The sequence below is a fragment of the Haliaeetus albicilla genome, chromosome 20, assembly GCF_947461875.1.
Source record: "Haliaeetus albicilla chromosome 20, bHalAlb1.1, whole genome shotgun sequence".
NCBI classification, from domain to species: domain Eukaryota; kingdom Metazoa; phylum Chordata; class Aves; order Accipitriformes; family Accipitridae; genus Haliaeetus; species Haliaeetus albicilla.
In genome coordinates, this window is record NC_091502.1 from 28,139,290 (window position 1) to 28,160,731 (window position 21,442).

Here is a 21,442-nt window from a genome sequence, read left to right on the forward strand (position 1 = left end):
ATGGCACCCCATGCCTCCCTGCTCGCAAATGTTTTACCCCTGGCTGTGTGGGTCAGGTTTAGGGCTCCCTTTCACCTTCCCTCCTTGCAGGCACGTATGAGCCAAGAGCGTCTGCCTGCTGGTCAGTCTTATTGGTCTCAGAGCCCTCTGCAGTCCTCACCTGCTCTGTGCACAGGGATGTCTGTATTTCCCAAGGACATGCCCATCTCACCACATCTCAATCAGATTTACCAGACTGCCCTGGCTGCTGCATGGACGCAACTTGTGCCTGCTTACCTCCCACCCTGAAATTCCCCTGGGTGCCCCTGCCTACTCCCTTTCCGCCTGCAGAACCGCCTGCCCTCAAACCCAGCGGCTATCACACCCCTGCCTCACCAGAGCTCCAGCCTGCTGCCCTTACCTGCACAGGCAGCTCCTGACCACTGGCCACATGAAGGAAAGCAGGAGCATTGTCATTCTCATCCAGCACAGTGACATAGATGGTTCCTGTGGCACTGCGGGGTGGTGCTCCCCCATCCTGCACGATCACCAAGAGCTGGTAGCTGGACTGCTGCTCCCGGTCCAGGCTATGCTTGGTGCTGAGCTCCCCTGTGAGGGAGAAGTGGGACACAGCTCAGCCCAAAAACTGCTTTAAAGAAGAGCCTGCGCTCAGGCACATTGCTGGGGAGCCCAGCACCGCAGGGGTAGGAAGATGAATATTCTGTTCCTGCACTGGCCTGGTCCGCATCACTTCTGACCTGCCCTGGGCTCTCTCCCCAGCCAGCCCCAGCCTAGGAAGCCAGGAAGTCTCTCACCTGTCTGTGTGTGGATAAGGAAGTTGGGATCGTGCTGGAGCAAGCGGTAGGTGAGTCGGCTGTTCTGCCCAGCGTCCCGGTCACTTGCCATCACCCTCCCCACACTGCTACCGGGAGCCTGATTCTCAGGAACAGTGAAGAAGTAACGCTCCTCGCTCAGCCGTGGGCTGTTGTCGTTCTCATCTGTGATGCTGATCCGTACAGTGCTGGTGCCTGTTTTCCGGGCTTCCCCTCCTGCACCACTGCCTCCTGCTGAGGCCAGCACTGTGAGAACATACAGGTCTCGTGTCTCCCGGTCCAGTGCACTTTTGACATAGAGCCAACCACTCTCAGGCATGATGCCAAAGCTGGCAGCATCCCCATCTGCACGCAAGTGGTAGGTAAGGGTCATGGATTCTGCATCGTGTGCCAGTGCCCGCACCTGCAGGAAGCGGGTGGAGACAGGCACACCTTCCTGCACCTCTACGCGGTAGGTGAGTGTGTCAAAGATGGGCCCATTGTCGTGCTCGGCTTGCACATGTACCAGCAGCGTGAATGTGGAGCTGAGCTGGGGAACACCATTGTCTCGGGCCACAATGGCCAGCCTGTAGGCTGCGCTGGCTTCATATTGCAGGGCCCCGATCAGTCGCACCGCCCCTGATGAGCGCTCCACACTGAAGGTGCCATCACCTCCTGACAGCAGCTCAAAATTCACCTGACCATTGGCACCGCTGTCACGGTCCTCGGCCTGCAAAGTGTACACTGTAGTCCCAGGTTCTGTGGCCTCTGGCAGCAGAATGGAGTCAGAGGGGGCTGGGAACACTGGCACGTTGTCATTCACATCTGACACAGAGATTTTCACACGTGTGTTGCTATAGGCAGGAGGTGAACCACTTCGGGCCTGGACATCCAGAATGAGGACTGCCTGGGACTCATGATCAAGAGGCAGGCTGGTGCGGAGCTGCCCGGAGGCAGAGTCAATGGAAAAGTAGCCATGAGGATCCCCCGAGGAGATGGAATAAAAGATGTCATCAGCATGACCTGTGGACAAGGAAATGAAGACAGGAAGAATGATTTGTGTACCCAGCTCACCTCCTCAGCCCCCTTACAGACAGCAGCAGGGTTGGACAGTGCTGTCTGCTGCAGACTGCTCAGGAGTTGTACAGTAGCACTGTGTACACATGCATGTATGTGCAGATGCATGTGCACAAGTGTGTGTGTACACATGTGTCTAACCGCATGTGTGAGAGCATGCACTGAGTTGAGTGACAATCGCACGGGTGCACATTCGGATGTGAGTGCCTCTGTGCATGCACGGAACTCCCAGAACAGGGTTATTCTGTGAGGAAGTGTGATACTAGACCTTCAAGATGATGCAGGAACAGAGAAAGTGACTGCATACAAAAGAGACAAGCCCGTACCTGGAGGGTTCTGGGCCCGGACAGCCCCCACACTGGCACCCTGCAGCATGTCCTCAGGCACTGTGAAGAAGTACTGAGCTTGCTCAAAGACAGGGGGTGAGACCGTGCCCTCCACGATGCTGATGTTCACCCGGGCATTTGGCTGTGCCTGTAGGCCCCCACCATCCTGTGCAGAGATCACCAGCTGCACCAGGGTGTTGGCTTTACCACTCAGGGACCATGAGAGGGAGATGACACCTAGGGAAGAAAGCAGTTCAGAGGCCACTATGCCTGCACCCCTGCCTGTCATCTGGCACCAAGAGAACAGGCCAAACCATAAGCTTGAAAAGAAAGACCTAAGGGGGCAGCAAACAATGTGTGCTTCACAGGGAGGAGTTTGCCATGGAAGAACTGGAGTAAAGGAGAGGAACCCTCCTGGGAAAGCCTCCCCAAATTCTCCTTTCTCAACCTTAAGCACAGCCCTGAGATAAACAGTGGTAAGGGCTGGGGGAAATGAGCCAGAGGGCAGGTCTTGGGAGAGGGAAAGGAGGGAATAGGGCTTCCAATGTGGGATGCAGGGTGAGAGTCACAACACAGCAGATGGGATCTGGGCTGTGGGGAGGCTCTCGGAGGAGATGTGAAACTGAAGGACCATCCTCGACAGGCCCTACAAAGGAGGTGGCCCTGGATTGGGGTGGCTGGTAGACCTGTCTCATACCAGTCATGTTCCAGGAACTTGGGAACCAGTGTGGAGAGACTCTAATGCCTGTGCTGAGAACAGGACACCTTCCCATCCTGCTAAGAGCCCCTGGCACCACACGCCCATGCACTCACCTCCCCAGCAGAAACTGCTCTGGCTCTGGTGTCCAAAGCAAGGCAGAGCAGATGCAGCCAGTGAGAAAGGTAGGACCGAACGTGATAGAGTGTTATAGGGAAGGAGAGTAAACTGAGCAGGGGAGAGGAGGGAACTGGGCAGGGACAAGAAACTAAACAGGATACAGCCTGATGGGGCTAAGTAAGCAGCATGCAGGAGGAAAGCCACAGTGAGTGAGGGATGGGGAATGAAGGAGAGGAAGGAAGACAGGACAAATGAGGAACAGAGCAGGGAGCAGAAAGAAGAGGTCAGAGACTGAGTCTGGGAAGGGGATGCCAGAGGCTCAAGAAGCCGAGGCAGGGAAGATGTGACAGGGAGCAGAACAGACGTATTCTGGTATTCTGGTGGCAGACTGCACTGCTGAGATGGTCAAGCAGTGACCCTCAGGCTGGCTTTTACACCTGCCCGCATCCCACTGCTCTGATTGCTGCCAACTCTGGCTGCCCTCTGAGCTCTCTCACCTGTGTCCTTGTTGAGGGAGAAGAGAGGGGGTGAGTTTCCCAGGACAATGCGGTAGGTCACTTTCCCATTCAGCCCCTCATCCTTGTCGTGGGCAGTAACACGCAGCACAGCTGTACCTGGCATGCTTTGTGTGCTGATGCTGGCAGCATACTCTAGCGGGTAAAACACTGGCCGGTTGTCATTTATGTCCTCCAAGAAAACCTTCACATACACCATGGAGTTCAGGCCACCCTGTGGAAGGACCAGATCAGCGATGGTGCAAGAGCAGGGGCAAGGACAACAGTATCCCCTGCACAGTGCTGAGTCAGCAGTATCACATCCCCACGGCCTCTCCAGCACTCACCCCATCAACAGCAGTGATGGTAAAATCATAGGCAGATGTGCCCTCATCACGATCCAGAGGCTGCACAGTGCACAGCTGCCCCGTGTGCTTGTCAATGCTGAACTGCGTGGGGACAACACTGCCGATGCCAGAACCAATGGAGTAGGAAAGGGAGCCAAAAGTGCCGCTGTCTGCATCTGTGGCTGTCACCTGGATGAGGGAAGACACTACATGAGCAGGGCCAGCATCACAGAGAAGACCACCAGCCAGACCCCACCTGTCACCACCACCATCTCCACGATCCAGTGCTGCCCTCTGCTCCATGGCCCACAACCACTGCACAGTCCTCCAAGCTGGCCATAGTAAAGCAGACTGACAGTTACCACCTCAGCCCTGCGATTCTTGTCCCAGACAAGCCACCACTTCCTCTGCAGCCCTCCCTGCAAGGGGACAGGGCCTCCCAGGGGCTCACTGGCTGCAGACAGTGCCCTGGGCAGTGCTGCAGGCAGCTGCAGGGCACCCCAGGATCAGCCTATGCTGGCCCAGTCCCTCTGGGGACACAGAGAGGGGGGAGCACAGCATTGCAGACTTGTAAGAGCTGCACCATGATTTCTATCTACAGTGCTGCCATGGGTCCCTGCACCACCAGAGGTGCCTTGTTTCAGGTGATACCTCCCTTCTTGCACCCCTGGGGCAACATCCATGACCCAGGTCAACAGACTTGCCTTAGCAAAGGAAAAGGCCATATGGAGAGGGGGTGCAGAAAGGCCAAGCCTCAGACAGATGCCAAGGATCTAGCAGCCAAGCATCCCCATTGCATGCTGCTTGATCAGCCAGCCAGGGACAACCCACACTTTTGCAGCAGCTGCCCGTGGCCCTCTGCTCCTTTTCTGCAAAGATGCTTCAGACAAGACAAGGAAGAACAACAGCCCCCTTTTCACCATGACCCTGGCTTTGTCCTGCTCTCAGAGCTCTGTGTCCAGCAGCCCTGGGCTCTGAGGATGATGACTGAGTGTGGCATTGCCCTGTGACAGTCAGGGCCCATGAAGGACATGAATTGCATTAGCAGTTACAGACACAGCAGAAGGATTAAAGCTGCTCCCTGCTTACAAGGCCTCAGTTCCTCCTTGGGCTCCTTGCAGAGCTCAGGTCAGCAGAAAACAGCTTCTTCCCCCTGACCCCAGCATCACTGCCCATGGCTCATCCACCAGCTGGGAGCTCTGCACAGAGAACAAAGCTAGAGGACGGAGCCAGGAGGGAGGCAGCTGGGCCAGGCCCGGGTGAAGTGGAGTTCAGGCCTCATCAGCCACAGCTCCTCCCAGCAGCAGCGCTGGGGCCTCGGCTCCCGTGAGCGAGAAGCACAGGAACGTTGCACGCGCGCCAAGGAAAGGGCCCAGCTGGGGGCTGCAAACAGCTCTTTCCTTCGGGCAGGGCCCCTAACCTGAACCACTCACCCGATCATCAGAGATGGAGGAACAACAAGAGAGAGTACAGAGAATGGCTGGGCCAGGGAAGAAAAAATGAATTGGGTAGAGGTGGGACCTCTCTCCCCCCAGACCATATGCTCTGCACCCCAGGGAGGGGAGGCAGCACCTGAGATAGACCATTGCCAGTTCTCCTGCCCTGTGATCCACAGCCTCCAAGGAGGGGAGGCAGCACCTGCAACACACCCTCACCAGCTCTCCTGCCCTGCCGCCTGCGGTCCAAGGGGATGCCGGAGGGGAGAAGCTGACAGCACATCTACAAAGAGCACCATGCTCCCTGTACAGAGTATTTGCTCCCCAACCCTGCAGCAGCTGCCAGAAGATGCACCATGAAACAGGATCCCCCTTCCCTGCTCCAGCTGCAAAGCACTCAGAGCCACAGGTGCCATGACAGCAGCCCAGCCAGAAAGCACTTTGGGAAATCAGAACCCCTGAGTTCAACACCCTCCCTTCCTCCTGCCCTAGCTCCCTTTGCCGTGGAGCTGCTCATCTGAGACTATAAATCTGACCTCACTGACATTGCTGAAACCTGTATTCAGGCTCCATGTTGGATATTATTACTGGGGTAAGAGCCTGGTACCAATAGACTTGAGCTGTATGCCATGCCTGGGTTTTAGCTGGTAGTGTTCTCTACCACTGCAGATGGAAATGCACCTGAAACTGATAAGCTGCGACAGTGATTGGAATAGGCACTATGTGGCAAATTAATAACTTCTTTCCTTCAAAATGAACTGCTTACCATTCTGAAACTGCTCTAAAATGCATGTCAGCTGCTTTAATACACTGTACAGTCACAGGCTCTGCAGCAGAGTAAGATATTTTCCTTAGGCTCCTCGGGCCAAGGGCTCTGGTGCTTCCAGAACAGCCTCCCTTAATGTTCCCCACCTTAACCATCCTCTGACGGTCACCATCCTAAGAAAGACACCCACAGGGGAAGCTATCCAGAAATCCAGCTTTCTGCCACAGGAGCTGGGTCAGATTTGGGGAACAGGGGAGAAACAGTCAAGCTCTCACTATTATACTGTACAGCACCATCTCCCTGTCTGCTCCCTGGTACCCAGAGCCATGTCCCTGCAAGACTGCCTCATGGAGCCAGCAGTCTGGCATCAGAGCCAAACCTAGCTGTAAAGCCAGGGCAAAGCATTCTCTGAAACGTTCCCTGTTCACGTGTCCAGTACTCCACCTCCTCATCCTGCTGTGGGACTAGTGGACCAACAGTCTTACACAAACCCTGCCTGTACAAGCCCACACAGGGTCCAAGAGAGCTCCTGTCACTGCTATACCAGCACTGGTGCAACCACTACAGGAGACTTGCATCTGGTCCTAATCTCACTGGGAGGGGTGGTGCTAAACTAGTGCTCAGGGAAAAGCCACAGGAACAACAAAACACCTGAAGGAGCAGCTAACTGTGTCAGTCTGGGGCAGCTAGACAGTTTGCTTAGCATCTCTGCCACTGTGTGGACAGGGAGTGGGGCTGTGGCTGGCACATCGCCCAGCCCGAGCTCTCCTGCCCACAGGCAGGCAGTGCCTGCAGACTGCTGATGTCCTGTGTGTGCATTCCGTGGGCTGGGGCTGGCCTGATCCCTGCTGCAGCTGGGGTGATGCCTCCTGGGGACTTCTCTGACAGGCAGCACAGGGTTTGTTCAGCCTCCAGGTATGGCATGTGTAGCTGGGACCCATGGCTGCAGACTGCAGAGCACACGCAGTCTGGGACATGGTGCACATTTTTAGCTGTGAAGATAATTAACCACCAAATTGGCTCATCAAGGCCTGTGGTGAATTCACCACTCCTGGAAATTTTTAAACCAAGTCTGGATATTTTTCTAGGAACTCTTCTAGAAGCTAGTGCAGGGCAGCCCCAGGCTCTGTATTTAGCACCCACCCCAAATCTTGGACAGCTTGATTTTACTGTAGCTTACTTATGAGGCTCCTGATGTTTGCCTGAGAAATAAGAGGGAAATGGGGTTAAGCTGTCTATAGGACAGCCCAGGAAACAGACCATTCGGGTTTGTGCAAGGCCTGCTGCTTGAATGTGTGGGAGCAGGAGTCAGAGCTCTGAGCCTGAATGGAGCCCCTACAGCACCCTCACCTCTGACTTCTTTGAACATCCTGCAGGGCCAAGACTGGCTGTTCCCAGGAGGAGCTATGTGAGAGGAGAAAGGAGAGAAGGAGAAGGCTGCAGCTAGGAACAAGACACCTGCATGAACTTTCAGGGTCAGCATGCAGATACGAGATGTGGGCAAAGCAGTGGGGTCACCTCATCTGCACAGGACACCTGCACAAGCTCGCAGGATCACCACGGATACACCAGGCACAATGTGCAGAGGCGAAGTGCGTGCTGTGTTTCTGCCCAAGACTACAGTATGCACAGCTGCAATCCCATGTGCCAAGAATAGAAGTGTTCACAAAGCACAAGTGCAGGGAGACTCCCCATATTGGGTGAAAATGTTCTGTGTCGTGTTGTCAGACAGCAGTGATGCCAGAGCCCAGCACTCTCTCCCATGTTGGGACTCCAGAGGGTGCTCCATGAGGCAGGGAGTGTGGTGACCCTGGAGCTCTGACATCAAGAGTCCAGATGTTCCCATTCACAGACCCAGCCAGATCAGCAGTGAGAAGGAAGCCATGGTGAATTGTTTCTATGGTTCATTACGTTCTCTGCTGAAGACCTACTTCTGATCACTGCTACTACCCGAGTCCGATTCTGTGCTTGTGAGACTAAGGGGCAGTTGTTCTCAGAAACCCTCTCTGTATTGGTGGGTGGACCAGGCAACCCATCCCCTTCCTGGATAAACCAGCTGCACAGTCAGAGTGTTTTCTGGCCTGTCGCTTTCCTGTTTGATCCTGTAGGACCCCATTCTCCAAAGGGAAATCCTTTGCCGTCAGGAGATAATGGCTGCAAGAATGCATTCTGCTATTGCACATAGGATGTGCTTCTGACAGCAATCAGCTCCTTGGTCTTGAAGAGAGAGGGAGACCGAGACTCAGGGTCCCGCAGAGCATCCTGCTTGAGTCCAGAATGAGGCCAGGGTTTCTGAGATGCACAGGGCCAATGCTCCCGCCTGTCTTTTGGCCTTGTTAAGATGTGCTTGGCTGCAAGCATGGTATTTCTCTTGAACCTGCTGCAGCTGTGCACAGCACATGGAGCATTACTCTCCCTCCATGCCTTGTCCTCTCATTCTGCCTACAGCATGCTCCTGGGATAGGCCAGCCTTCACACAGCCTCACCTAGAGCCCACTCAGTCCAGGGCAGCACTGGTGTCCCCCAGCACTGCACACCATGATAGCCATGGCTGGGTCTGGCCTGCAACAGGCTACTACACCTCTCCCATGTTCCACAGCACACCCCATTCCTACCTGCCTCTTGTGCCCCACACAGCTCCATCACGTCCCAGGCCTCATACATGCACTAGGACTGGTGCCTTCCTTTTGTCACCCCCAGTGACACCTCTGTCACCTCACTGTATTGCCAGCTTCCTCCACCGCCCGTTACCCAGGATATCCCCTGGCCATACAGTGGTGCTCCACAGTTCTGCTGTGGCTGTGCAGAGCCAGCACCTGACCATGGGTGGGAGAGCGTAGCCAGGGCTTGAGGCACTCCATCTCTCTTCACGTCTGCCTTCCCCCTTGCAGGGCAGCACAGCACAGCCTCAAGCTGTGAAGGTGTGCTGGCGGTGCAGGGTTCAACAAAAATGCAAAAAATGCGGAACTCCTCGCTTCAGGGCACAGCGATATCGAATTGTATAGACTCAGAAAGCAACTACCCACATTCACAGGGAAAAATCCACTAAAGGCTTTAAACACAAGGACATCAATGCTGGGCCAGGAAATCCCTGAGTTGAAGCTGCCAAGGAGGCAGCAGTACCTGAGGGAAGCCTCTGGATCACAGCCCCTGGGTCTCACGAAGAATTTCAATTTCCCAGGCCAACCAGGGGTGACACATAGCTGGATCTGCTATTCCCTAGCAAGGGAGAACTGGTTGAGGATGTGGTAATCAGCAGTAGCCTTGGCTGTAGTGGCCATGAAGTAGTAGTGTTCAGAATCCTAAACAGAGTGAGGAAGGACAGTAGCAGAGTACAGACTCTGGACTTCAAGCAAGACTTCAGCTTATACAGGGAACTGGTAGGTGGGAGGAATCCCCTGGGAGGCAGCTCTGAAGGCCAAAGGAGCTCAGGAAAGCTGGCGAGCCTTCAGGACAGCATACTCCAGGCAAAAGAACAGTCCATCCCAGTACTCAGGAAAACAAGGCGACATGTCAGCAGATGGCCTTGGCTAAGCAGGGACCTTAGGGCTAAGATGCAATGCAAAAATGCAGCATATGGGTGATGGATGCAGAGGCAAGCTACAAAGGAGGAATTTACAAACGTTGCCCAGGCATGTAGGGATGGTGTCAGGAAAGTCAATGTTCATGTGGGGTTGAGACTTGCAAGGAAAACTGAGGGTACTAAGAAGAGCCTTTACCTTGGTAGTAGAAGGCTGAATAAAGGCCCATTTCTGAATGCAGTGGGTGATTTAGTGACAGGAGACACAGATAAGACTGAGATACTCAATGCCTCCTTTACCTCAGTCTTCACCAACAAGGTCTCCCAGGCCTCCATGTTTTTTGAAAGGGTTCAGAGAGCTACCAGACAGGGATGAAGATTGAGTCAAGATTTCTTCAGTGAACTTGATCCATACAAATCCATGGGACCCAACAGGCTGCATCAATGGATGGTGACAGAAATGGACTTGCAGGGCTGCTCTTGCAAATGTGGTGGAGATCAGAGGAGATCCCTGACAACTGGAAGAAAGCAAATATTGCACCCCACCTTCAAAAAAGGCCAAAACGATGATCTGGTCTTGTCAGCGACACTGTAGCCCCTGGGAGAATCATGGAGCGAGTCCTCCTGGAGCATGTTTTTGGCCACATGGAGGAGCCTGGGAGGGGAACAGACAGCATGGACCAACCATCCTGTTTGCTTTCTGTGATGCAATGATGGGATCTGTGGTTGAATGGATGACAGCTGTGGATGACAACTGCCTTGACTTTAAGAAGGTTTTTTACACCTTCTCCCACCAACCTCATACCCAGGGCAGGATGTTACTGTTTGGAGGGCTGGACAACCAGGTGGGTAAAAAACAGGTTGGAGGTTGGGCTCAGAGGGTGGTGGTTCACGAGCTGTGCTCTGCCTGGAGGCAGGTGACAAGCAGAGCACCACAGGGACCAGCCCGGGGACCTCTCCTGCTTAACATCTTCAGCAATGACCCAGGGCAGGCACCAAGGGCACGCTCGTCAAGGTTACAAATGACACCAGCCTGGTGAGGGGGAAGCAGCTGGCATACTCGAGGGCAGGACTGCACCCCCAGGGACTTGGGCAGGAGGGAGGAGTGGGCCAACAGGAACTGCACGAAACTGAGCAAGGACAAATGCCAAGTCCTGCTCCAGGAAGCAGAGCACCCCTGCAACAGCACAGGCAGGGACTGCCAGGCTGGGGAAGCAGCTCCAGGGAAAATGTCCTGGGGGCCTGGGTAGGCAGCAAGCGGGACATGAGCCACAGTGCACCCTGGCAGCAAGGAGAGCCCAGCAGCATGCTGGCCTGTGCGAACAGGGCACAGCCAGGAGGTCGAGGGCAGGCATTATCCTCCCCTCTACTCAGCCCTTGCTAAACCACATCTAGACACCCCATCTAGTTTTGCGCCCCTGGTACAGGAAAGACCTTGACAAACTGTGGCGAGTTCAGGGGCGGCCACTGCACCCGTCAGGGGCTGGAGTACCTGCCCTGTGAGGAGCTGCTGAGGGACCGGAGCTTGCTCAGCCTTCAGGGGAGAAGGCTGCAGACCTAAGAGCAAGCTGCCAGCACCGATGGTGAGCTTCTCGAGGAAACGGAGCCGGGCTCTTCACAGTGGTGCACAACAAGAGAAGAAGAGACTACAGGCATTGGTGGAAATGAGAACTTCAAGCTGGACATCGGGGAAAGCTTTTTCCCTGTGAGGACCATCCAGTATTGGAGCAGGTTGCCGAGAGAGGCTGTGCAGCCTCCCTCCTTGGAGCTTTTCAGGATGCTACTGGACGAGGCTGTGAGCAGCCTGGTCTGACCCCACAGCTGCCCCTGCTTAGAGAAGGAGGTTGAACCAGTGACCTCCCAAGGTCTCTCCAATCTCAATTACTCTATGACTCAGTGATCCAGCTGTTGCACCCTTTCCCCAGCACAGGCTATTGGACACTAGTAAAACAGCTTACCCTGCTATACAGAACTTTGCTCTGCTGTACTATAGCTGCTCTTTGGCTCCTTGTTCAGCACTCAGTGTAGCCCTGTGCTATATGGCCCTTTGTCTTCAACACTGTAGGATCCCTATCTCAGGACTCACAACCGTTGCACACTCAGCAGCAGCCCCAGATTTGCTGCAGCAAATCCAGCCAGTCCCAGCAATAGATTTTCCCCCTCCTCTTCTCCTAGTCCCACACAGGCTAGTTCACAATTCTTCCTCTGAACCCATGCACTCCTTTCCTGTGCCCATGGGGCTGGACAAATGCAAGGCATTCGGGAGGGTTCCAGCAACACAGTCCTCAAATCCCTGTTAATCTTATAGGCAGAGGGCTGCAGGACTAGTTGGGGTTTCCTCAGATATCTGTGTCCCTACAAGAGGGCAGGAGCCTTGCACCAAGCCAAAGTCATACAGCACCCTAGCATCTCTCCACACGCATATACCACCATGTGACTCTGCAGCTGCCCCCACCTCTGTCCATAACTCACAGCAGGGGTCACGGCATGCTGAGGTCCAGTGAGGACCAACAGGTACAGATTTGCGGGAGGTCTTTCCAACGGAATCTACATCTCTCAGACACTGCAAACAGCAGTGATTCAGTGTATCAAACCTACAAAGCCTCCACTCACCTGTGTCACATAGCAGAATGTACACATATTCATGTGCTCATTCTCTGTTCCCCAAACCTTGCTTGCTGGCTGCTTCTCTCCTGCGGCACTGCCTTGGCTTCACTGACCCCCTGCACTAAGCCTAGGCCCACCTCTAGCACCTCTTGAACTTCTGCCTTGGGTGTTTTCACAGTTCCAGCATGTCCAGGGTCCATCTTTCCTAAAACTCTTTCCACTCCTGGGTCCTAGCAAGGGTAAAGCCTCCTCGAGCTAGCACAGGCTGAGAGTTCCCAGGTGATACGTAGCCAAAGAGAGAAAATAATCACTGGGTAAGGGAGAAAGAAGCATGAACCAACCCCCTTCCCAAGGGCCATGAGACACCCACTGTATTTGGCTTGGAACAAGATATACTAAGGCAAAAGACAGCAGTGGTCAGCAGGATCCTGTGCCCTTCACTAGTTAATGTTTCAGTGCTAGTTCATACTTGAGTCCTAACAAGACAGGCTGACAATTTTAAGGTTATTTGGAAATAGGTTGTATGCTTGTTTTTTGTTGTTTCCTCCTTACACAAGTCAAGGGAAATAAGAAGAGAATACAAGAGAGAACAAGTGACACACTGTGCAGCAGCACAAACCAAGAGCTAGGCTGCAGAGGAAAACCTGATGGAGGGGAATTAAGATTTTTTTTTTACTAAACAAGTGAAGCAAGAGGAGGGAGAGGCAGGGTGAAGCCAGGGAGAATATGCCACTTCAATATGAGGGGACAGCCTGAACCAGAGGCCAGCATCCTGGTGCTGCTGAAGGAAGCAGACAACCTGGAGACCCAGCTGGAGATCAGGGGCTGGAGATTGATTCCAGGGCCAGAAACCAACAGCATCCTTAGGGGAAAAGCTGCATTTCACTGCAGACTTTGGAGATAAGATGTTTAGTATAGACAGTTGTTAATCAGTGCTGTAGCCATGGCCCAGAGCAGGATGGGGGAGAGGGGACAAAGGCACTCAAATGCTGGCAGCTGCTGAGTGGGCAGTGAGCCCTTACAGACAACCCCAACAGGATGTTTTGTACATTGGGCAGCCTCTCTGTGTCTACAGAAGTTGTTTGCAACCACCATAAAAAGGCTGAGGATGTTCTCAAGTCTATATGCATGACAAACAGTGAATATTTAGAGATGTGATTAGCCAGATACTGTAAACTCAGACCTAGGAATATCATGACAGTCATGTGAATGCTAGTATGTAAAAGGCAAGCCAGCAAGAGAAACGTACTAGCTGAAAACCACACAAAAATGCAAAATGTTAAAATAAAATAGCTACAGTTTGGCACAATCACCATCTGTGTGCCAGGGAGGAGAACTGGGAAAGGCCTAAAGGATGAGAGGCAAGGGGAAAAGGGATAGGACAGTAAATGCAAAAGGAACTGCACAATGTAGTGGTAGCATAAGGCTGGGATATGCTACTGTTGTTTTTGCATTAAAAAAATCATAGAATCATAGAATAGTTTGGGTTGGAGGAGACCTTTAATGGTAATCTAGTCCAACCCCTCTGCAATGAGCACGGACGTCTTCAACTAGATCAGGTTGCTGATGTCAAGTCCAGAAAAGAAACTGGATGAAATTGATGGACAAAATATATTATTCTTTCCATATAATGGATGCAAATGAAATGGCATGTGCCCCTTGGCACTCAAGAATGTATTAAGGAACCCAGGGGATGAACCTGATGCTGTGTTTTGAAGACTTTTCTTTCATAGGCATAGAAGAGGCCACTACCATGGAGGGGGTCAGGGAATACATCTGGGGCATTTCCTGCTGAAATCATTAACTGATCACTGTAATTACATGAAAATGTAGCTGTTTGCATTCAACTCCCAACTGGATTTGAATCTGGAAAGGGATGTCAAAGTCAAGAAGAAGGGCTTCTATAAGTGCATAGGTGACAAAAGACAAAAGGAAGGCTATGGAAAATGTAGGCCCACAGCTGAAGGAGACGGGAGACCTGATGACACAGGACATGTAAAAGACTGGGGTACTTAATGCCTTCTTTCCCTCAGTCTTTACTAGTTAGACTGGTCTTCAGGAATCCCAGGTCCCAGAGACCAGGCTGAAGGCTGGAGCAAGGAAGATGTACCCTTGGTTGAAGAGGATCAGGTCAGTGAATTCTTAAGCAAACTGGACACAGATAATTCCATGGGCCTTGATGGGATGCACCCATGGTGCTAAGGGAGCTTGCGAGGCCACTCAATAATCTTTGCCCAATCATAGTGTTTGGGAGATGCGCCTGAAGACTGCAGGAAAGTAAATGTCACTCCTATCTTCAAGAAGGCTAAGCAGGAGGACCCAGGTTACTACAGACCAGTCAGCCTCACCTCGATCCTTGGGAAGGCAACTGAGCAGCTAATCCTGGAAACCATTTCTATGCATATGAAGGACAAGAAAATCATCAGGAGTAGTCAGCATGACTTCACTCAAGGGGAAGTCATGCTTGACCAACTTGATAAATGACTAGCCTGGTAGATGAAGGAAAAGCAGTGGATACTGTCTAGCTGGACTTCAGTAAGGCCTTTGACACTGTCTCCCATAAGATCCTCACAGACAAGCTGTTGATGCATGGGCTGGATGAGCAGACAGTGAGGTGGACTTAAAACTGGCTGAATGGCTCAGCCCAGAGAGCGGTGATCAGTGGCACAAAGTCTACTTGGAGGCCAGAAGCTAGCAGTGTACCCCAGGGGTCAATACTGGGTCCATTCCTGCTGAACATCTTCATTAATGATCTGGATGATGGGGCAGAGTGTACCCTCAGCACGTTTGCTGATGACACAAAATTGGACGGAGTGGCTGACACGTCAGAGGATTGTGCTGCCATCCAGAGAGGCCTTGGCAGGCTCGCAAAATGGACTGACAGGAACTTCACAAAGTTCAACAGGGGGAAGTGCAAAGTCCTGCACCTGGGGAAGAACAACCCTGTGCAGGAACATATGCTGGGGGCCACCCAGTTGGAAAGCAGCTTGGCAGAAAAGGACCTGGGGGTCCTGGTGGACACCAAGCTGAAGATGAAACAGCAATGTGCCCTTGCTGCAAAGGCGGCGAATGTTATCCTGGGCTGCATCAGGACGAGTGTTGCCAGCAGGTCGAAGGAGGTAATCCTGCCCCTCTACTCAGCACTGGTGAGACCACAGCTGGAGTGCTGGGTCCAGTGCTGGGCTCTCCAGCACAGGAGAGAGATGGACATACTGGAGAGAGTCCAGTGAAGGGCCGCAAAGATGATGAAGGGACTGGAGCATCTCTTCTATGAGCTGGGACTGTTCAGCCTGGGGAAGAGAAGGTTCAGGGGGGATATAATCCATACATGAAAGAGGACACCAAGAGGATGGCACCAGGCTATTCCTAGTGGTGCCCAGTGCCAGGACCAGAGGCAATGGGCACAAACTGAAACAGAGGAGGTTTCCTCTGAACATCAGGAAACGCTTTTTCACTGTGAGGGTGACCAAGCTCTGGCACAGGTTGCCCAGGGAGGTGGTGGAGTCTCCATGCTTGGAGGTACTGAAAAGCTATCTGGACACGGACCTGGGCAACTGACTCTGGATGGCCCTGCTTGAGCAGAGGGGTGTTGTATTAGATTGTATCAAGAGGTCCCTTCCAAACTCAACCATTCTGTGATCTCCATCCAAAGGCCCTCCTGAACCTCCCAGTTCCCCATTCAGCTCCAGCCCTTGAGAGAGCGGATCTACTCCACCAGCCCTGCACAACAGGCCTGCCAGCATTGTGCAGCAGCATCTGCTACCTGCCCCTTCTTCCCTGCAAGTTTGGTGAGAAGACTCCGCTTGTGCACCCTGCAGCTACTGCAGCTGGGCAGAAGAGCACCTCATGGGAGACCTGTGGCCAAAGTAGAGCAGAAGTGGATGACAAAGAAGAGCAGCAAGATGGCTCAAGGTTAGGCAGAAAGAAATCAGAGCATCAGTCTTACGGAGCTATGACTGCTGTGAGGGAAGGAGGGCAGGTGCTGGTCAAGTGTGCCTCTTCCCACCGCATGAAGAATTGGGAGGACAAAGATGGGCGTTGAGGCCTTGTTATTTCACGCCCTCCTCCTAGTCCCCCAGCAAGCCAGGATGGACGAGTAGAGCCAAGGCACCACAAAGCTCTTACGTGTCCCAGAGTTGAGGACGGACGGAGAAGCACAGTCCCACACTGGGGTCCTCAGCTGCATCACCTGTAGGAGTCAAGGCTTCTCCTTCCCACAGACCCACCTAGAGAGCAAACACCAGAGCCCCTCAAACACAGCCATCCCCTGCCCTCCCAGCCTTACTGCTGACCCATGTACCCCCCCCCCCGCCCCAGTCCACAGCGCTGGAAAGGGACGAAGAGCTTCTCAGCAGCTCAGGCCTCCATTCTCTGGCTGTCCTCCCCACCTCCAGTGAGCGCAGTCAGCAGGCAGGGAGCTCATCTGGAGCCCTGCCCTGGCTGGATCTCTGCTACGCACATGTTACGCTGTGGCTTTGGCAAACATCTGGCTCTGGGCTCCCGCCCCTCAGAGTGACGGCTCTTGGTGGGAGAGGAGGGGAGGCTGGCGCCAGTGTGGTCAACGATCCCACGCACAGCTCCCTTTGCCTGACTGTGTGCCAGGCATCCTGCCCTCCCCAGCCCTGGCACAGCTGCTGACCAGCTAAAAGCAGCCAGGGAGCGGCCACGGCTGCTATTTCAGGAGCAGTCTCTGGCTCCCGGGCTGCATCTCAGCCTCCAGCATGCTCAGGCCTCAGGGGAGTAAGCGGGGGTCAGGGTTCAGCCCCAGCGATTGTCCAGCACACGTGGCCAAGGCGAGGGTCAGACCCTGAGGGTGCAGGGAGCGCCATGTCCGGGGGGAGCCCTCTGCACAGCTGCAGGCACTGCCTGCTTGCACCACTAGCTCCCCGCAGCCCAGCAGCTACAGGGCACCGGCAAGGGCTCTGACTGGCAGCCCCACAACCACATCTTAGGCACAGACAGGCGCAGGACTGCCACAGCCATACACACCAAGGTACGGAGAAGAGGAGCAGCCTATGGCCTCCAGCACTGCTCTGGGATGGGGTACAGCCCTCAGTTTTGAGGAGGGGAAGCAGTTTAATCACAGACATTGGCAGGGATGTAGGACCGTGGCGGGCGAGGCTGGGCAACAGGCTGCAGGAGCCTGGGGTGAACACTGCCTTTTCTGCACAGAAAGAGGAGGAGCACAGCTCACACATGGGCACCCAGATGTCCTCTCTGGGGGAGCAGCAGGGAGGTGAAACAGGAGCTGCAGCAGGAAGCTACAGGGCACTGGGCTCCCCCAGCAGAGCATGCAGGAGTTCGGGAGCTGAGCAGGGCAGGGAAGCTGGGCCTCTGCAGAGGAAGAGTGGTCAAGGTGGGGGGCTCGAGTGGGGCAGCAACAGTGCAGGGTGGAAAGTGACAGGGTCTGGCCATGGCCTCCTGGGGGGGCACTGATGCCAAGAAGGACTCCAGGGTGTTGGGCTGGGTTTTGGCTGTGCAGAGGTCGGGCAGAGAGTGCTCACAGAGCAGGTCTACACAGCGAGACGGGACACAGCTGGGCAAGACATGCAGGTGAGGCTGGGGCTCAGGGCAGCACGAGATGGAGCAGGGATGGGGAGCAGGAAGAGGCTGGGGTGTCCCAAGGGCCATGCAGGTGAGAGAGAGCACTGCCAGTGAGAGCTGCCCCGGGGGCAAAACAGCAAAGGTCCCTGGGGGAGTAGGCAACAGCAGCTGGCAGCAACCAAAGGGTGTGGAGAGAACAAGAGGGAGCAGAGTGGGGCGGAGGGGGGGGATGCTGGCGGGCTGGGGCTCTGGGAGGGGAGGCGCAGGGACAGGCACGTTGGAGGGCAGCGTGCACAGGTGTGGGGCTGTGGACAGACGTGGAGGAGGCAGGGTCTGAGCAAGGACTGTGGGAGGAAGAGGGGTTATAAGGGGCCCGGGGCTGAAGCAGAGGTGAGGGAAAAGGGGCAGCTGTGAGGGGGCTGGGGATCGGCGTAGAGGAAGGAGGGAGCTGTGCGAGGGGGCTGGGGGGAGGAGCGGAGCATGGGGGAGAGGAGCGCGAGGGGCTGGGGCCTCTCGGCTGCAGTGGAAAAGCTGCTGCAGCTCCAGGGGAAATGCTACTTGAATTAATCATGGCGCTGGCTGCTGTGCCAAGCCCAGGAGGAGGCTGCTGGCAGTGCAAGGAAATAACTTTCACAGGAATTTGGAACAAATGCAGCTCTTCTGGCGGTAACAACAGCACTCACCTCCCCCACAACCTCCCCATGTACCAGCATCTCCCCCATGTCCCCACTCCTCGTGTACCCCCAGACTCTCCCACATTACAGCCTGCTCTCCCAGAAGCATGATGTGCTCCCTCACCTCACTCTGCTCCCCAGCAAGCTCACAGGCGTCTCCCCATCTTGCCTCAGGAAGCTTGCATTCTTGTTTCTGAGGAGGGGGAGGCCTGCTTTATGTCGTGCAAAGGTCTGAAAATAGGTTAGTGCTAAATCCCTTGTCCCAAGAAAACGAATGCATGTAGTAATGTCCTCCCCACCTCCCGCCACTCTCTTTGGCAGCAAAGTCGGTGAGCATTAGTCCTCTTGCTGTTCCAGTCCCTGTGCACGGCTGCTCCCCATGTCCTCTCACAGCTGCCCCCTTCAGTAGCATAACCGATGCATCAGGATTAGCCGTCAAGATTCTCTTTCAGTAATACAGTGTATGTGGCCTGGTCTAGCCTACACCACTTCATGCAGGTCTTCCTATCTTGGGCACAAGCCAAGAAGCTGTCCCAGTGCTGTGCATGCAGGATAGCCAGTCCCACAGAATCACAAATCAGTACTCAAACTTCAAAACTCATCAGGCTTGTCCTCAAAACTGCAAGATACAACTACATGTTAGGTGTGTTGCTGGCCAGCTTTGATTTCTGATGGTCTTGTTCCCCAACAATTGTGTGTATGGGTGCAAAGGAAATACGTAAACCCTGGTTGCAAAATAATTAATATTGGATCTATGCAAGAATCAATAACCCACCATCTCATCTCATTCACATTTCTGTCAAATCAGCCTGTGCTCACAACATGGGGTTTACACAGCTCTCTGTGCTTTATGCTGGCTGCCAGAGGACAGACAATACTTGATTTAGCATGAAAAGTTAGAAAGGCCCAGAAAGACAGTATCTGACCATGCATGCAGCTTGCTGGTACGAAGTCAAATGTTTAAAACAAATTTAAGCCAGCAGGGTGAATTTATACCAGAACAGTGCTTCACATCACATAACCATAGCATTCAAATGTAGTCCGATGAGCCCTAAAGCTTCCATATTATCAACTCACGGCCACAGAGAGAAACAGACAACCAGTCAGTGACTATCCCTTGCTCTATTTTCTGCTGGTGTCGTGTTCACTGATTCCCTGGGCTGCTTCTCCACTGGTGTTTCTCTCTCATGTCAGACTGTGAGTTTGCTATTTCCTTTGCTTAGTGCTCATGTGGAGTCTGCTACTGTGGGACCTAGCCCATGATAAACTCAAGTAATAAATAAAGAAGATGTTATGAGATCCATTTTCTTTCTTGGGAGCTCAGGCCAGCAACCTGCTCTGCTCGTCTCTGTTCGTACACTGAACACAAAGACCGACCTGGCAGAAGATGGGGTGTACAAGAGAGCAGGAGACCTGCAGCCATTCTTCAAGTCTCCTCTGGTCACTCACATGGACTCCCCAGTTCCCCATCGTTCTGTCCTGCCCACGGAGAGCAGACATCACCATCTGAAAATAGACCTGGTCCTCCCAGGTTTTTTGCTTAGAAACATGGCAGTCCAACGGAGGATCGAACCCGCTCAGTTCTGTGCTGACCTTGGAGGCTGTCCTGTGTCCTGCACATCATGTTGGCAGGGCCTGCCTGTGCCCTAAGCTCTTGTGACCATTATGCACATCTGGACCAAATCCAGACCTTGACAGAGACCCCTTAACCTCCCAAGGCAGGATGAGCCCTGATGCCTAGAAGCCACAGACAGATGTAGTCAAGTGGGAGTAATTGCACACAGGGGCTGTGGGGCAGCACACCTGACATGGGCGACCCCATGGGACATGGTGCCGGCTGCTGGCCACCATGGACCCTGACAGCAGCTATGAAGCCCTCCTGTTCAGGGCAATAGGGATGCTGTGGCTGAGGGGTGGCCCACTGGGCAGCCGTGCTCTGAGACCTGGGCTCCCTGCCCCAGCTCTACCCGGCTCCCCGACCTGGCTCACTCCTGCTGCGGCCCAGTGCCGAGCCGGCAGCCTGGCCAGCCTCCTTTCCCATCCTCTCACGTTTCCCGGCTCAGAGGAAGCAGCAGCAGATGTGTGAGCTGTTTGCTTTGTGCCGAGGCCACGCGGGAGTTACCTGCGCTCAGCCCAGACGCGCCGTTTCCAAATGAAACATGAGGGCTGAGCCAAGACCATCGAAATCTGGCCAAACCCTCAGTTGCTGTCGGCCGCCGGGCCAGCACCTTCCCCTGCACAGTGCAGAGCTGGGCTGGCCCTTGTGCTACACTGGCCTCACCATGGCCAGGCAGCCATGAGCTGGACCAGCTTCTCTGTGCCATCTCCATGGCCCCGCACCGCCCCAGCTCCTCCTCAGGTCCTGCTCTCTTTCAGGCCTGTCCCTACACTTGCAGTCAGGAGCCCAGCCACCATCTCCAATTGCATTTCCAGAACGCCTTCCCACACGGCAAGCGGCACTGAGCAGGAAGGCACGGAGAAGGAGGGGGGGGGGGCCTCCCTTCAGGGGCTGCCACAGCCAAGACATCCCTGCACACGCCTGGGGCCTCCATGCTCACCCAGGGACACATGGCTCCTCCACTCTGACCCTGCCCCTGAACCCACCCCCAACCCCTTCCCCATCTCTGTCCCCAGCCCTGGTCCTGTCCCATCCCCACCCACCTGGGACAGTGTGGAGTGTTGCCCTGCACAGACCAAACCCAAATCTTCCCCCACCCAAATCTTCCTCTTCATCTCCCACCCACTTCTTCTGCCCAGACTTCCCCCCCGCAATCCCACCCTAGCCCATCCCATACCCTCCCCCCCCAGATCTGCTGCATCCTAAACTTGCCCCTGCCCCATGTCCCTTCTCTATTCTACACCTGGCCCTTCCTTCCACCCAATTCCTCCTCCCCGTCCCCTGCACTCACCCACCCCAGAAGCCCGTCTCCAGCACTCCCATCCCGTATCATCAGTCCTCTGCATTCACACGCCCTGCATGGCCCACACTCACCAGCCCACATGCTCACACCCCGCCATGCCCCAGCACTGCACCCATAGAGTG

At 54.4% G+C, this 21,442-nt stretch overlaps 1 protein-coding gene across 3 annotated transcripts in view; it reads right to left on the minus strand.

Annotated features, from left to right (window-relative positions):
* Positions 1-21,442, minus strand: part of DCHS1 (dachsous cadherin-related 1) — a 54,376-nt gene that overhangs the window by 25,607 nt on the left and 7,327 nt on the right. For all 3 annotated transcript variants that reach the window (XM_069808784.1, XM_069808782.1, XM_069808783.1), the window contains 5 exons: positions 3,853-4,041; positions 3,509-3,740; positions 2,195-2,431; positions 795-1,814; positions 401-588 (listed from right to left, as the gene is read on the minus strand). In XM_069808784.1, coding sequence (XP_069664885.1) covers positions 401-588; positions 795-1,814; positions 2,195-2,431; positions 3,509-3,725 — 1,662 coding nt within the window. In that variant the 5' untranslated portion in view covers positions 3,726-3,740; positions 3,853-4,041. The remainder of the gene's footprint in view (positions 1-400; positions 589-794; positions 1,815-2,194; positions 2,432-3,508; positions 3,741-3,852; positions 4,042-21,442) is intronic.